General features: G+C 44.3%; 2 protein-coding genes and 1 non-coding gene across 3 annotated transcripts in view; all 3 read left to right on the forward strand.

Moving 5' to 3' along the window:
• pick1 (protein interacting with prkca 1) overlaps positions 1-2,041 on the forward strand; it is an 8,397-nt gene extending 6,356 nt beyond the window's left edge. Inside the window, 6 exon segments of the mRNA XM_008296378.1 lie at positions 57-136; positions 139-284; positions 636-728; positions 823-873; positions 1,025-1,169; positions 1,518-2,041. Of these exon segments, the coding sequence (XP_008294600.1) occupies positions 57-136; positions 139-284; positions 636-728; positions 823-873; positions 1,025-1,169; positions 1,518-1,786 (784 nt within the window). The 3' untranslated portion in view covers positions 1,787-2,041.
• Positions 2,042-3,958: 1,917 nt separating this feature from the next.
• On the forward strand, positions 3,959-4,031 carry trnar-ccu (transfer RNA arginine (anticodon CCU)). Its single transcript has one exon. It is a non-coding gene; the product is annotated as a tRNA-Arg (tRNA).
• Positions 4,032-4,213: 182 nt separating this feature from the next.
• Positions 4,214-14,318, forward strand: plbd1a (phospholipase B domain containing 1a). The gene is made up of 11 exons (XM_008296379.1): positions 4,214-4,389; positions 5,148-5,370; positions 5,529-5,612; positions 6,030-6,171; positions 7,904-8,044; positions 9,647-9,791; positions 10,097-10,297; positions 11,855-11,995; positions 12,081-12,266; positions 12,650-12,756; positions 13,504-14,318. The coding sequence occupies exons 1-11, from the start codon at positions 4,320-4,322 to the stop codon at positions 13,678-13,680; spliced, it is 1,617 nt and encodes a 538-aa protein (XP_008294601.1). The 5' UTR covers positions 4,214-4,319; the 3' UTR covers positions 13,681-14,318.
• The last annotated feature ends 146 nt before the right edge of the window (positions 14,319-14,464 follow it).

Consider the following 14,464-nt stretch of genomic DNA (forward strand, 5'->3'; position numbering starts at 1 on the left):
TTTTTTTTTTCAAGTGACTGAAATAAAAACTGTTGCCCACATTAACGGTTGAAGAGAGGCTTATATTTTTCTCGTTGCTGCAGGGGAGGCAAGCCTTTGCATGCGACTGTATCTGAGAGATATCTGTATGTGCATTATGTGCAATTTCAGCGTTCGGAGATGTTTTTTCTGTCATCGGAGTGCGAGAGCCCCAGGCTGCAGCCAGTGAGGCGTTTGTGAAGTTTGCAGATGCTCATCGCAACATTGAGAAATACGGCATTCAGCTACTAAAGACCATCAAACCTGTAAGTGCAGATTTAATGCTGCAGGTTAATTATGTCTTGACCAGAAAGCGCGCAAACTGCTATAAGAAGATGTTTCAGTCTTGTACCGTTCTATTTTGATCAAATCAAGTAGAGTCGAGAGTGACAGAAATTGCAAACAAGATGGAAAAATCCAGGGTACTCTGAGTCTTCAGTATAGAAAGAAAGCTCTACATTTTCCCTCTAGTTTATATTTTTGACATTTAAAAAAAAAAATCTTCCTCTGAGGTTAGTCTTTATGGCTCAGTTACATTTTATCAAACATTATGAATGAAAAACAAAACACGTGCTCTCCGTTAAGATGTCACCGACCAGACGTGTCTTGTTGTGCAGATGCTCCATGACCTGAACACGTATCTTCACAAGGCCATTCCAGACACAAAGCTCACCATCCGCAAGTACCTGGACGTGAAGTTTGAATATCTGGTGAGGACACAGCTCAGCATTTTGCCATCAACTGTAGTTGTGTTCAGCAAGTTCCCTGTTAGTGAATCACAGCGTGAACGTCTTTGTCTTTCAGTCTTACTGCCTGAAAGTGAAGGAAATGGACGATGAAGAATACAGCAGTATTGTGAGTAGCTGTTGCAGCCGGTCACCACTTAAATGATCCTGATTTATTCTGACGCTGATTGTCCGGATGTAAAAACCCAATCACTCGGCACAACTCCTTGTTTATGCATCCACAATCAAACAGCCAGTGACTGATGTGCTTCTTCCGGCAGGCCATGGGAGAGCCTCTGTACCGCGTCAGCACCGGTAACTACGAGTACCGGCTGGTGCTGCGGTGTCGGCAGGAGGCCCGTGCTCGCTTCGCCAAAATGAGGAAGGATGTTCTGGAGAAGATAGAACTGCTGGATCAGAAACATGGTCTGTTCTCGTTGGGTTTTTAACTCCTCTGGTCACTCACTCTACCACTGGTAATGTGGTCATTACATCTGTCTGATCCATTTCAAATGGAACAATGTCAGTCATTCCCTCCTTTCCACTATGTTGGGAAGGATTTATTAGGTTTCAGGTCTAAACACACATTCTTTTTCCCTATATTTCAATTTCAATTTCATATCTAAATTAAGATGTGAGAGGTGGAGGTATAGCAGGTCAGAGGCGCGGTGACCTGTGCACCTGTGACTTTGATCTTTTTCTTTAAAGAATGAAAACCTGTTCACCTGCCGTTCCATTCCCTGTTTCATTCTCTCCTGTCTTCTCCCTCCCCAGTCCAGGACATCGTGTTCCAGCTGCAGCGCTTCGTCTCAGGCATGTCGCACTACTACGACGAGTGCTACGCCGTCCTGAAGGAGGCGGACGTCTTCCCCATCGAGGTGGACCTCTCCCGCACCATGATCAACTACAGCAGCCAGTCGCTCTCCTACACGGAGGACGAGGAAGACGAGGAGGGAGGAGGAGGAGGAAGAGGAGAGGAAGAGGGAAGCAGTGCAGGCAGACAAGCGGAGAACGGAGCAGAGAAACTGATCGATGACGAATGAAAACCGATGGCTGGTGTGTGTATGTGTGTGTGTGTCGTTGAATTCCACTCCATTTAAGTCACTCGTATTGAATGTCAGCACTAGTCGGTGATCTTTACGGTGGAGTATCGCAGCTGAAGCGGTTAACACTGTTGACACAAAGGTGAATACTACTTACAACTGCTGCTGTAATGCGGTTTGTTGGTCTTTTTGGTGGTCTTGTTTTTTGTCCTTCCCCCAGGATTCCATAAAGTAAATTGTGGTTGTTTTACTACATTTCTATAGTTTCACTCAACAGTCTCCCAACGCCTCCTTTCCACATAGCTGTGCATGCATATGTGAGTCAATCATCCATCCATCATCTATACATCGCTTAATCCTCACTAGGGTCGTGGGGGGCTGGAGTCTATCCCATCTGACTCAGGGTGAAGGCAGGTTCACCTGGACAGGTAACCAGTCTATCACAGGGCTACACTTAGAGACAGACGACCACCTTAACATTAACTTCAACATGTTTTTGGACTGTGTGGGAGGAAGCCGGACCAGGACGCGAACCGGCAACCTTCTAGCTGTGAGGCCGCGGTGCTAACCACCGAGCCATCTTGCAGCCCGTGAGTCAACCAAACATCATTTGCAGTGAAGTTTCATTCCATGTGTAAGACCAGGTGGCATTCTCCATATATTATATCAAATTACAGACAACAAACAAGCTGTGTGGAAATGAGGCGTTAAAGGTAGAGTCTGCAGTTCTGAAGAACTGAGCATGTCCAGGACGCACCGGAACACATTGATCCAAGCCGCTATGACGGAGACAGAGCTGTGTGCAAACATAAGCTGTTCGCTAATTAAAACTACAGTTTGAATTGCATCCTCTGCCTTTAAAAAAACAACCTTTTTTCCCCCTTTTTTTTCCCAACGCCACCCTCCTGTGACATAAGCTGTGTGAGTGTGAGAAACACCACCAACCGAAGGCGACTATTTTTATGTGCGTACTGCAGAGTAGGATCTATAAGTAAATGAGGCGTGCCTTCTTTGCTCTTTGTATAATGAAGTCTAACGGCTCTGGGCTGGGTTTCACTGTGCATCATATGGAATGTTAATATTTTAATTGTCATGTAGTCGTCTTTGCTACAGACATCGCTTCGGTTTATTTATCTACCTGAAATGTCTCACAACTGGTGTCACTGCAGAGACGTTTTCTCAAAGCAGCGACCAACTCATCGAGGGACCAGCTGATCGTTTTACAAAGATAGAGACTGAACAGACGTAATCCTGCTCCGACGTGAATGCTTTGTTATGTGCAGCTGTTACACACGTTTTCTTATCACACTTTCAGTTGTTTAACAAGGGAGAGCATTTACAAGTGTCCAGCTGCCGTCCAGCTTCAGCACCAAAGTCTTTTCTTTTTCTTTTTTTTTTTACATTCAGTCTGTTTTATCTTCTCATACTGCATGCATCAAGTTCAAAGGTGTCATTTTCCCATAATACCCTGCTGTATTGCGTTGTACCCTTCTCCAAGCTGTGGAAACACTACATGTAGGAAGCACGTGTAAGAAGTCCGCTGTTTTAAATTGTCTTTATTTATTTATTCAAGGTATATTTAAAACCTTTATTGACCAAGTTTTACTCTATGTAGAAGGTAATTATTCCCCTGTGTGGGTCTGTGCTTTCTGACCACTGGGGGGCAGCATCTCATCACTGCAGGGATGATTGCAGAGGGAACATTTTCTTCTTTGTGTTGTTGTGTTTTTTCTGAATAACTGGACTGTAATGAGAGGGACCTGCTGTGTGTGTTTATGTTCTTTTTACACAGGTAGCTTCATAAACAGTAAGTTTAAGTCGATTTTTGGTGGGGATAGTAAAATCATTTTTATTATGAAGAAAGTTTTGGGCTTATTTTAAAGGGATACTGTTTTTTTGTTTTGTTTATTTAAATCAAACTTATATTGCTATTTAAATTGAATTCCTTTTACTTGTTAATTCTGATTTGTTTTATCGATTGCGCAGAGGTGGTGTCCGTGACCGTGTAAAATAATATATCAAATAAAATCAGTCTATATAACGGAGGGCTGTGCGACAATTATTAGTGTAAAAGTACAACAAAAATTAATTAATATTGTAGTTATTGTGGTATTGAATGTTATTTTACTTCCCACTATAAAGGTGTATGTGACACATGTGTGCAGTCGCAGAGCCCCAGTGGCCTAATGGATAAGGCACTGGCCTCCTAAGCCAGGGATTGTGGGTTCGAGTCCCATCTGGGGTGGAAGCGTTTTGCCTCCCCAGTGTGTCTAAACCGTGGGAACATGAATGTTTTCCCTCCTCTGTCCGCTGCTCGACCAGCTTTACTCTCTCAGGTGTGTGCACGTGTTTGCTGGCCTTCTCCTCCGACCCGCAGCCAACCAGGAAACGCTCCGCTCCCGTGACTCCCTGAATATCTCGGACTTTCCCTCCCGTCATATAACATTTGAGTTCCTCTTCTCCTACGCTGGTTTTGTCCGATCGGCTCCATTGCTGTGCACCGGTTTCAGCTTTTGGCCGCATTCTCGCAGACATGCTTCTACCGAGGACACTACACGTCTTTCTGTTATTTGGTGCGGCGGCGACCTTCGCCTCTGCTGACAGTAAGTAGGTCGAGTTTGTGAGAAACCTCAGCTGGTTGTGTAAGGATCTGTTATTCTGCAGGACTTCACTTATCGTCACTGTTCTGCATGAGTGTTTTTTTTCACTCTGTCGCTGTGATTTAACGTGATTTGCAGACGAGCCTTTAAATGTGTTCTCCTGAGAGGTCTGGTCATTGAAACGTTGGCTTTTACTTTCATTTTAGTTGGCATACATCCACAGGAATCAGTAAAGAGGCTTTTACATAAACACAAAAGTAGAAATGCAAATATACAAGAGTTTGCCTCTTTGCAACTTCCCTCTTAAACTCTCAAGTACTAAAGATGTCATGTGTCAGCTTGAAGTTAGTAAAGAGCAAATGCCAGGTGTAGATGCACCGATAAACTGTTAAAAATCCTGTCAGCATCAGCTTAAAGAGCTGCTGTCAACATTAGTTGATCATTACATAGCTAGAATCAGCCCGGCTGTGGTCCAACCTTATCATCTGTCAGTGCTGTTGTCTGATGTAGGTTCGCAGTCATCCAGGTGTCCTTAGAACTTAAGACGTCTTTTTTGTTCTTCATCCAAGAGACGTCCCCTGTTCTGGCATTTTCATGTCATTCCTCAGAAGAGATCAGAGGTTGACGTCTTCAAGAACAAAAAGAAAAGCCCCGTGGTCTTCCACCGAAGCTCTCAAGATTACACGTTTGCCAATTCTTGGATTATGATTTACTTTGTGTCTCACAACGGGGATTTACCTTTTTTTTTTTTTCTTTCTCAGAAATGACAGCGGCCACTGTCTACTGGGACCCCCAACACAAGCTTGTGCAGCTGAAGGAGGGCGTGCTGGAGACGGAGGGGGATGCGTATGGGTACCTGAATGACACTCTGTCCAGTACCGGCTGGAGCATCCTGGAGATCCGCGCCGGATACGGAAAGACCCCCGAGACCGATGAGGTCACCTTCTTCTTGGCTGGCTTCCTCGAAGGTTTCCTCACCGCCCAGTAAGTGTCTTGATCATGTTTACGGTCCTTTCCACGACTTATGTGATGTCACTCGAGCATCTGATACTCAGAATAAAGAAAGCAGGACGAGAACATCAGCCATGTTTGTTTTTCTGCATGCGTTCACTCAGTATTCACACTAACTTCTTCCCCTCGAGGCAGATGATGGACCACTACACCAACCTGTATCGGCAGCTGATCCCGGACCCTAAGGTCCTCGAGGCGGTTCAAAGTTTCATGGCGTGAGTCTCTTCTCTTTTCTTGAAACCACAGCAGCAGTACTGCAGAAATGTACAGTACACAATCTGAGTCTCACATCGCTGTCATCATCTTTCATATCCTCTTCTCGGAGAAGTTCCGCTCATGGTGTGCCCAACGTAGCATTCAACATGTCTCTGCAGTGGTGTTTGGTTGCCCCTGACCACATTATGATAAAGTCCTGACTGTGATTATATTATAAAATCAGTGAGTCGGTCGTGTTTTCACTGCAATGAAGCGTTTATAGGTCATCTTATGCACGACCCCTCCTCAGTTTAGTCCGTTTATTAGCATGTGTCTGTTAGGCTACACGTCTGTGGAGCTTTTTATTACGAGCTCAGTCTTTGGTTTTGATTTATGCTCAACATTACAACGAACAGTCACTCGTATGTCTCTTGTAGGAAGCAGGACTCGTGGGTCAGAGAGCAGGTGAAGCTCAACAAGAGCTCTGATCCTCTGTGGAAACACGCAGGCTTCATCGTGGCCCAGCTGGACGGACTGCAAGCAGGAGTGGCAGACTGGGCTAAGAAACAAGGAAAGAAGGTTAGACAGCTATAGCTTAACAGGTTCATCACACAAAACTACAACAGAAGGTACAATGGACGTCACAAGACCAAAAAACCCTATGAAACACTGACACAAATACAGAAGTACCAACCACAGCTGGTTTCTCAGGTGCCAGTGTATTCATAAAAGATAAAACATAGGAAGGCCTTAATAAAAAAAAAAGAAGCTTTATAAATGTCAGAATCTTTGTAGAAGGAACTTGAAGTACTAAGAGCTTCATTAGAAGACAGCTGGACTTCTCCTTTTGGCTCTTGAAGATGTTTCAGATACTTGTTCGGTTCTAACTGACTGATGGCGATTCTCAGGTGTTAAATATCTCCTTCAAATCTGCAAACACACCAAGACTCACGTGCCTGGAAGTGTGGACGGTTGTGAAACTGCTTGGATGACTCAAGCTGTTAATATGGAAAGACTGCACTATAAGGACCTGATGAGTGGAGCAGTAGACCCCCTCCTCTAGTTGGAGATGGCTGTTCCAGTTCAACATAGACGTCTTTTAACTCCTCTCTCGAAGCGTCTTTCTTCAGGAGCAGATCTGAGGAGCTGGTTCTCCTTTGCTGTTGCTGTTGTTCAGTCTCTCCTATGTGTAGGTCCGTGCACTCCTGGCTGCATTGGGCTGCATATGCAACAATGCTCAGCTTGTGTGTAGACGTTTTATCTTTATCTGGTGCTGCTGGGTCTAAAATGTCCCGGTATGCTGTCTTTAGAGAAAAACCTTCTGGGTTTCTCGGACACTCTAGCTACATAAGGGATGACAATGTGTGTGAAGATTCTCAGTCATCCAGGTCATGATTATCCTCGTAGTTTAATCGTAGCAACTGGACCTGCTTGAGTTCCTTGAAGACGTTCCACCTCTCATCCAAGAGGCTTCATCAGCTCTGACTGACGAGTTGGGAGTTCCACATACTGATATCCTTCTTTGACCCCTCTCTCCAATCATCTGTCCTCCCTGGCCAACATCTGTACGTTTATGTCTTCAAATGAGCGTCCTAAAGAAACCCTCAGTTGAAACCAAAACTCAGGTGTTAATGTCTCCTTCAGGATATCAGTATGTGGAACTCCCAACTAGTCAGTCAGACCTGATGGAGCCTCTTGGATGAGAGGTGGAACGTCTTCAAGGAACTAAAGCAGGTCCAGTTGCTACGATTAATCCACGAGAAAGAAGGGATGACAATGAGAAGCTCCAGATAAAACAAACCAAAAGCGTTCTACTGAAGAACATTTGATTACCGTGATCTTGATGTATGAGAATCTACATCGAAGCTCTAAATCACAATGCCCACTTCATCGGAGTAGTACACCGCACTTAATTTAATTACATTTTTTGCCAAGATGTTATTTGAAATGAGGAAGCTCAACTGCAAACTGACCTTGTAGTCTCTGTACATGATGTCACTCTGAAATTTAGAGAGATTATATATGCAAAAGCAGAAGGGTTTCTTATTTATGATCCACTCTGGATACAGACAACGCCCCTATAATGCCAATACGATTGCACTGCTGTCAGTAAAAAGTCGCGAATTTTAGTTATTGGCACTTTGTGAACAGCTTCACTCGCAGTTTTATTTGTTTTTAGGCATCAATTTATTGTCAACATGCAAAAGAAGGTGATTGGTCTCGATTTTGAGTGTCTGTTGTTTTGGTGGCTCGCTACAGAGGCAGCGCTGCTTTTTAACGTTCAGCTGTTTCCCTGGTGTCCTTCCCACAGCCCCTGTCGCTGTTTGCCGTCCAGTTCCTGAACGCAGTGGGAGACCTGCTGGATCTGATCCCAGCGTTGGTCCCCGGCTCCAATCCGTCACTCAGAGACTTCAAACTTCCAGGGATGGGCCACTGCTCTGCACTCATCAAGGTCAGAGGTCAAAACACACTCAATCCAACTGTAAGGACTGTTGCACACCGCACATGAAGGGATGTGCGCGGCAGTTGTATAAAGGAAGTTCCTCAAAGCTTCTGCATAGCAAATTAGTAATGCATCACTGACATCAGCTGTAGTCTGATGATTTCCATAGTGGTGCAAAATGAGAAAAACAAGCATGTACCAGAGAGGAATGGGTTTCCTGTGTCATCTATTGTGCTGGTGCATTGGTAAATGAAAGAGTTTTAATCTTTGGTGCTTCGCTTTTTTAAAGAAAATAAGGGTTTCTTTTTAAGGCTTTCTCTCTTCATCAGAGGACAGTTTTGTGAGCGAAGGTGTCTTGTCTGTTTTATTACAGCTGCAGTAGCGTTTGTAGTTTGATTTGCTGCACGAACAAAGAACTCCCACACGCACGCATGCTGGAGTCTAACTGTGTACATTGTGTGGGATGAGGAACAAAAACCTCGGTCTGAAACAAAGCGTTTCCACATCCATGAAAATATTTTAACAACACCTGCAGAAAAAATTTCCCATGTTAAGAGGATGTAAGCATTCGTCCCCTGGTTCCTCCTCCAGTCGCTCCCGGTGGCCATGCGAGCTCTGTGCATTGCTGTTGTTGTGTGAATAGCTGAATGAGGGGGGGGTATTGTGAAGCGCTTTGTCAGGTAATCTAAAAATGCAAGTTCAGTCTATTTACCATTGGGGTTTGTAAGTGATGCAGTATTTTTTTTAGCATTGTTGCATCAGTTTTTACTTAAAATCCCATCTTTTTTGTGTAAGTAAAACTCAGCCTTACCCGCTGTACGTAGCACATCTGGGTTTTGCAGCATTTCTGCAGTTAATTGAATATGTAGCTTAACCAACATGATTAACGCCAATACTGGAGACCATGCTGAGATGGGATCACTCTTGAGTACACAGTAGTCATTATTACATTATCAAATGGTCAGCTAGGTACTAAGCACTTTACTGGGATTCTTTGTGATCCCAACAACACACCAGTAGAGTTCAATGACTGCACTTTGCACTGCTGTGATGCCATCAGGTTGACTGCATCTATCCATAGACAGACATATAAATACCTTTTAAAGAGCTCCAAATTGCCTTTGTGGTGGTTCCTCCTACAGTCTTCAGGGTTGCACTTTGCTTGGATGACACACACACACACACACACACACACACACACACACACACACACACACAGTCACACAACCCAGATAAAGAAAATCTGGAGTTAAAGCTGGTCACAAGGTTGCAGCAGCTACATACAATTTTTCCCTAAGTCGCTCCAGAAATACGGTGCTCGTCTGCTTCAAACGTATTTCTTTCATGGTTCGGGCGCTGACACTTAGCAACAAACATGCTCTTTTATGGTGCTGCCATGACATCAAGTCCCTGCTGTATTATTTTATTAGGCTTAATAATTAGCACATCGTCTCGGCCTGATCATTAACCGGATCACTAAGTGAAGCATTATACTGAGGATACCTTTAACTTCTTCTATTCTGAGTCACAAGTCCCAGTCATTTCCCCTGATCCTGTGCTGTAATATTAAATCCTGAACCCTAAGTTCACTTTACTGTTTTCTGTCCTCAGATGCTGCCAGGCTTTGAAAACCTCCTGTTTTCCCACTCCAGCTGGTACACGTACGCTGCTACGATGCGGATTTACAAACACTGGGATTTTCGCGTTTCTGAGCCCCACACGGCCACGGGGAAGCTGTCCTTCAGCAGCTACCCTGGTATGTAGGCCCGTCGGCAGGAGTTCTGCCGTGATAACAATGGCAGCAGTGAAGTCGCAGCTATGTGCGGCACAGTTATTCTATGTGAGCAACAAGATAATGCAGTCAGGAGGTTTAAAACAGCAAGTCAATAATGAGTCAATGAGGTCCAGAAGGACAGCACTATTACAGCTAACGAGCTTTACACTGTTTATCACATGATTTTCTGCTCAAAGGTTCCTTCTGCCGTGTCTGCCACATTCACACACACACTTGAGTCTGATATGTCCAATCCCATGTTTATAATGTGGTTTGCTGCTCTTCAGGTTTCCTGGTGTCTCTGGACGACTTCTACCTGTTGGGCAGTGGTCTGATGATGACCCAGACCACCAACAATGTCTTCAACTCCTCCCTGTTTGACACAATCACCCCAAACAGCCTGCTGGCTTGGCAGAGGGTCAGGCTGGCTCACAGTTTGGCGCATACTGGAGAAGAGTGGGCCAAAACCTTTGCCATGCACAACTCCGGTAAGTGGAGTTCGGTAATTACACATTTGTTTGGCAACACAAGTTTGTTTAATTTAGTTATTAGAAGCCCAATAAACACACAAAAGAATGACTATGGCATGCCTTAATGTGTCAGTTCTACCTTTGTTATGCGTCTCATAGTGCAGCTGAACGCACAAGTTCATTTTAAAGAGATTTATATGAATAAATGATGCAAAATAATACCACTAGCACCCAATAATGTAATTATTTACAGAAAATTTAATCAAGGTTGCTCTTAGCTTGGGGCTGTAAGGTGGATCAGTGGTTAGCACCGTCGCCTCGCAGCTAGAAGGTCGCTGGTTTGCGTTCCAGTAAGAACACCCGGGATCTTTCTGCGTGGAGTCTCCACGTTCTCCCCGTGCAGCGTGGGTTCTCTCCGGGTTCTCCGGCTTCCTCCCACAGTCCACAAACATGCTGAGGTTAATTGGTGATTCTAAATTGTCCGTAGGTGTGAATGTGAGTGTGCTTGCTTGTCTGTCTCTAAGTGTAGCCCTGTGATAGACTGGTTACCTGTCCAGGTGAACCTGCCTTCACCCTGAGTCAGCTGGGATAGACTCCAGCCCCCCATGACCCTGGTGAGGATTAAGGTGTAGAGATGATGGATGGACAGATGTTTTGACTTTCACTTCAGTCTTCCTCAGAATCATCATCTGATGTCTGTGGTGACGTGTCTTTACCAGGCGGGTCACGCCTCCAGGAAACCACCAGCTGATAAAGACACGTCACCACAGACGTCAGATGTCAAAGTAAAAACAGCTTCTATCTAAAAAAAATACAGATTGTCTGATAAATAAAAGAAACCTTATACCAATCTATTTACAGGTAATGTAATGTGCTGCAGGTGGATGATTATTTTCTCAAGTTTGATAACTTTTTGGACAGATAATGTAATATTATGTTCTTTTTCAGTCCAGACTTCTAGATTTTGTGTTTTAATGGATGAAGGATGTCACACACTTTGGTTTTGGAGTGAAAGAATGACTTGGCTTAGTTAAAGTGTAGACTTTGAACACCACACAGAAACTCAGGGACACACAACATCATCCAGGAGCATGTACTCTGAACCAAGTTCAACAATTTGCTTGACTGCCATCGAGAGCAACTTTGGGTTCAGTGTTTTATCTTCGACATGTGGAGGGGTGGTGAACCGCCGACCTGCCGCCCAGGTTTCATTTAGCACAGTCGAGTATGAAATGTTATAGCATCACTTCCTGCACATTTCTCTGCAACATCAGAAGCAGCTTGACAGGATATGAGGATAAAGTGATTGTTTTTTATGACCATGTATTACAAAAAGTTGATGTTAATGTTTGTTGATGTAACTTCTTATCACATTCGTCTAAATCACTTGGAATGGGTTCCATTACTGGTAGAAATGTTCTTACAGGATGTTTTATTTTTACATTATTTTCAGTGAATTAATACATTATTGGGTGACGCAGTACCTTTAAAATTGAGCTAATTCATCCAAAAAGCCTGATCAGAATCCTTTCAGAGCACAAACTGACTTTCCTTCCTCACCATCGACTCCTGTAGGCACCTACAACAACCAGTACATGGTTGTGGACAGAAGCAAAGTGAAACTGGGCCACAGCGTTGATGACGGTGCTCTGACTGTGGTGGAGCAGATCCCCGGGTTGGTGGAGTACTCTGACCAGACACAGGCTCTGCGCAGAGGTAGCTGCTCATTTCTCACTGTTGCATACGGTGTTTGATCCATTTGGATGCTTGTAGATTTTCTCTTGGTCGCCCTGTCCTTTAGGTTACTGGCCGTCCTACAACATCCCCTTTCACCAGAAGATCTACATGCTGAGTGGTTACGGAGAAATGTGGAAGGAGCATGGAGAGGACTTCTCCTACGATCTCTGTCCCAGAGCCAAGATCTTCCGCCGTGACCAGGCTGGCGTCAAGGACCTGGACTCCTTGAAGCACATCATGAGGTTTAACGGTGTGTGGCTCCATTGCATCCATCATTCAGCAGACGTGCTGCGTCAGCTTTCCTTTTCCTCCCAATGAAGACGTTCCACCTCTCATCCAAGAGGCTTCATCAGCTCTGACTGACTAGTTGAGAGTTCCAGATACTGATATCCTTAAGGAGCCATTAACTCAGGTCAGATCCGAAACTCAGGTGTTAATGTCTCTTTCAGGATATAAGTATGTGGAACTCCCAACTAGTCAGTCAGAACTGATGAAGCCTCTTGGATGAGAGGTGGAACGTCTTCATTGGGAGGAAAACAAGTCCAGTTGCTACGATTAATCCATGAGAAGTTCCACTTGTTCGTCATTTTCCAGTAACCACCTGTTTATAATTCTACATGTGCTTGTTTTCAGACTACCAGAAGGATCCGTACTCTAAGGGCGACCCCTGCAAGACCATCTGCTGCCGTAACGACCTGAGAGAGACGAGGCCTTCACCAGAGGGTTGCTATGACACTAAGGTACTCCTCCTCAATGCAGTAAACTCACCTTCAAGGCTCATGTGGTCTCTGTTGCTTGGTCGTGTCGCCCCGTGCAACATCATGAAAATCAGACCCTTTCCTGTCTGAACATGCAGCACAACTCCTGGTAGACGCTCTTGTAACATCACACATCGACTGCCAGATCTCCTCACACGCACAGTCAAGCTTCTGCAGATCATCCAGAATGCAGCAGCACGTCTGGTTTTCAACCAGCCAAAAACAGCACATGTCACTCTGCTGTTCAGATCGCTTCACTGGCTTCCAGTTGCTGCCAGCATCAAATTCAAAACTCTGACACTTGTCCACGAAACTACCATGAATTCAGCTCCCTCCTACCTGAACTCTCTCATTCAGGTCTCCCTCCCTCCTGTTCGATCTGCAGAGTCCCTCTTAGTCTTTAAGAAAAGACTAAAGACCAGCTCCACACTGAACACCTTTGGGCTTCTGCAAAAAACAAAATATACAAACAGTAATTCCTATTCCTTCCTGCACTGCCTGTAGGCACCAAGGTCCGATCACACTTGAACTCGTTTTACAGCACAGATTGTTTTCTCAGGACTAGATCCTTGCTTGTGTTGTGTCTGCTCTCAAGCGTGCGTCGCTTTGGATAAAAGCGTCTGCTAAGTGAAATTGTAGAATTGAATAATAAGAACAATATACATATGTTTTCTATCACCAGCTTCTTCGCTAAGGTTTTCTCTCCTTTGTGTGCTGTCCTTGGTCCAGGTGACAGATTTCCACATGGCTGGGGACTTCCTTGCGGAGGCGGTGAACGGGCCCACGACACAGGACGGACTCCAGCCGTTCATCTGGGATCGGTTCAGCAACATCAGCCACCAGGGCCTGCCGCCGTACTACAACTTCACCTTCGTCAAGATGCAGCCTCTTCTCTTCGAGCCGTGAGGTGTGTGTGTGAATGCGTGAGAGATGCTTTCAGAGACATGAATGTCCAGGCTGACAGGTCCAATCAGATGTTTACTTTGTGATTTAAACGTCCATCTACACAGAATTAGGTCCTTACATAATATGTGCTTCCTTTGTAAATCTCTACATTGCATGTTGGACTTCTGTCCACAGGATTGAAGTAAACTTGTCAAACTTGTCGAACAAACAGATTTGATCTCAGTATAAAAGCACATATTTTACTCAGGGTATAGAGACTGATTTATTTGGGGGTACAGTAGGAAATGTGCAGCCATGTGTGCCTTAAACACTGACAGTAACTTTATGATTTGATAAAAATGTCAAATCAATGCACTAAATCAGTGTTTGTGCCATCTTCAGTACCTTTATTCCATCTTATTTTTTTTAATGGTTACATATCTTCATAAAATCATTTGAATCATAAATCAAACACAATCAATGTCCTTCTCAGGGCTTTTTATCTTTTCTGGTGATGCACGTGCATCTATTTCTTGTACTGTGCAAAGTATAAAGTATCTCAGGTTTGTATTTTTGTATAAGCCTGTGTGTCTTTCTGTAATACTGTCTTCATTTCATGTGCCAGTTGGATAATAAAGTTTTACTTTTGTACCAGCGCAGTCCTGTCTTGAGCCTGAACTGATTCGAACGTGTGCGTAAGTGTGTGATTCAGTTCAGAGTTTAGTCCACTTCAAGTTTAATCCTCCGCAACCCTAAATCAGTACAGGTCAATGCAGTTTTAACAGCATCGAAGAAATTCAATTCA

Source organism: Stegastes partitus, unplaced genomic scaffold (assembly GCF_000690725.1).
Source record: "Stegastes partitus isolate 25-593 unplaced genomic scaffold, Stegastes_partitus-1.0.2 Scaffold1124, whole genome shotgun sequence".
NCBI lineage: Eukaryota > Metazoa > Chordata > Actinopteri > Pomacentridae > Stegastes > Stegastes partitus.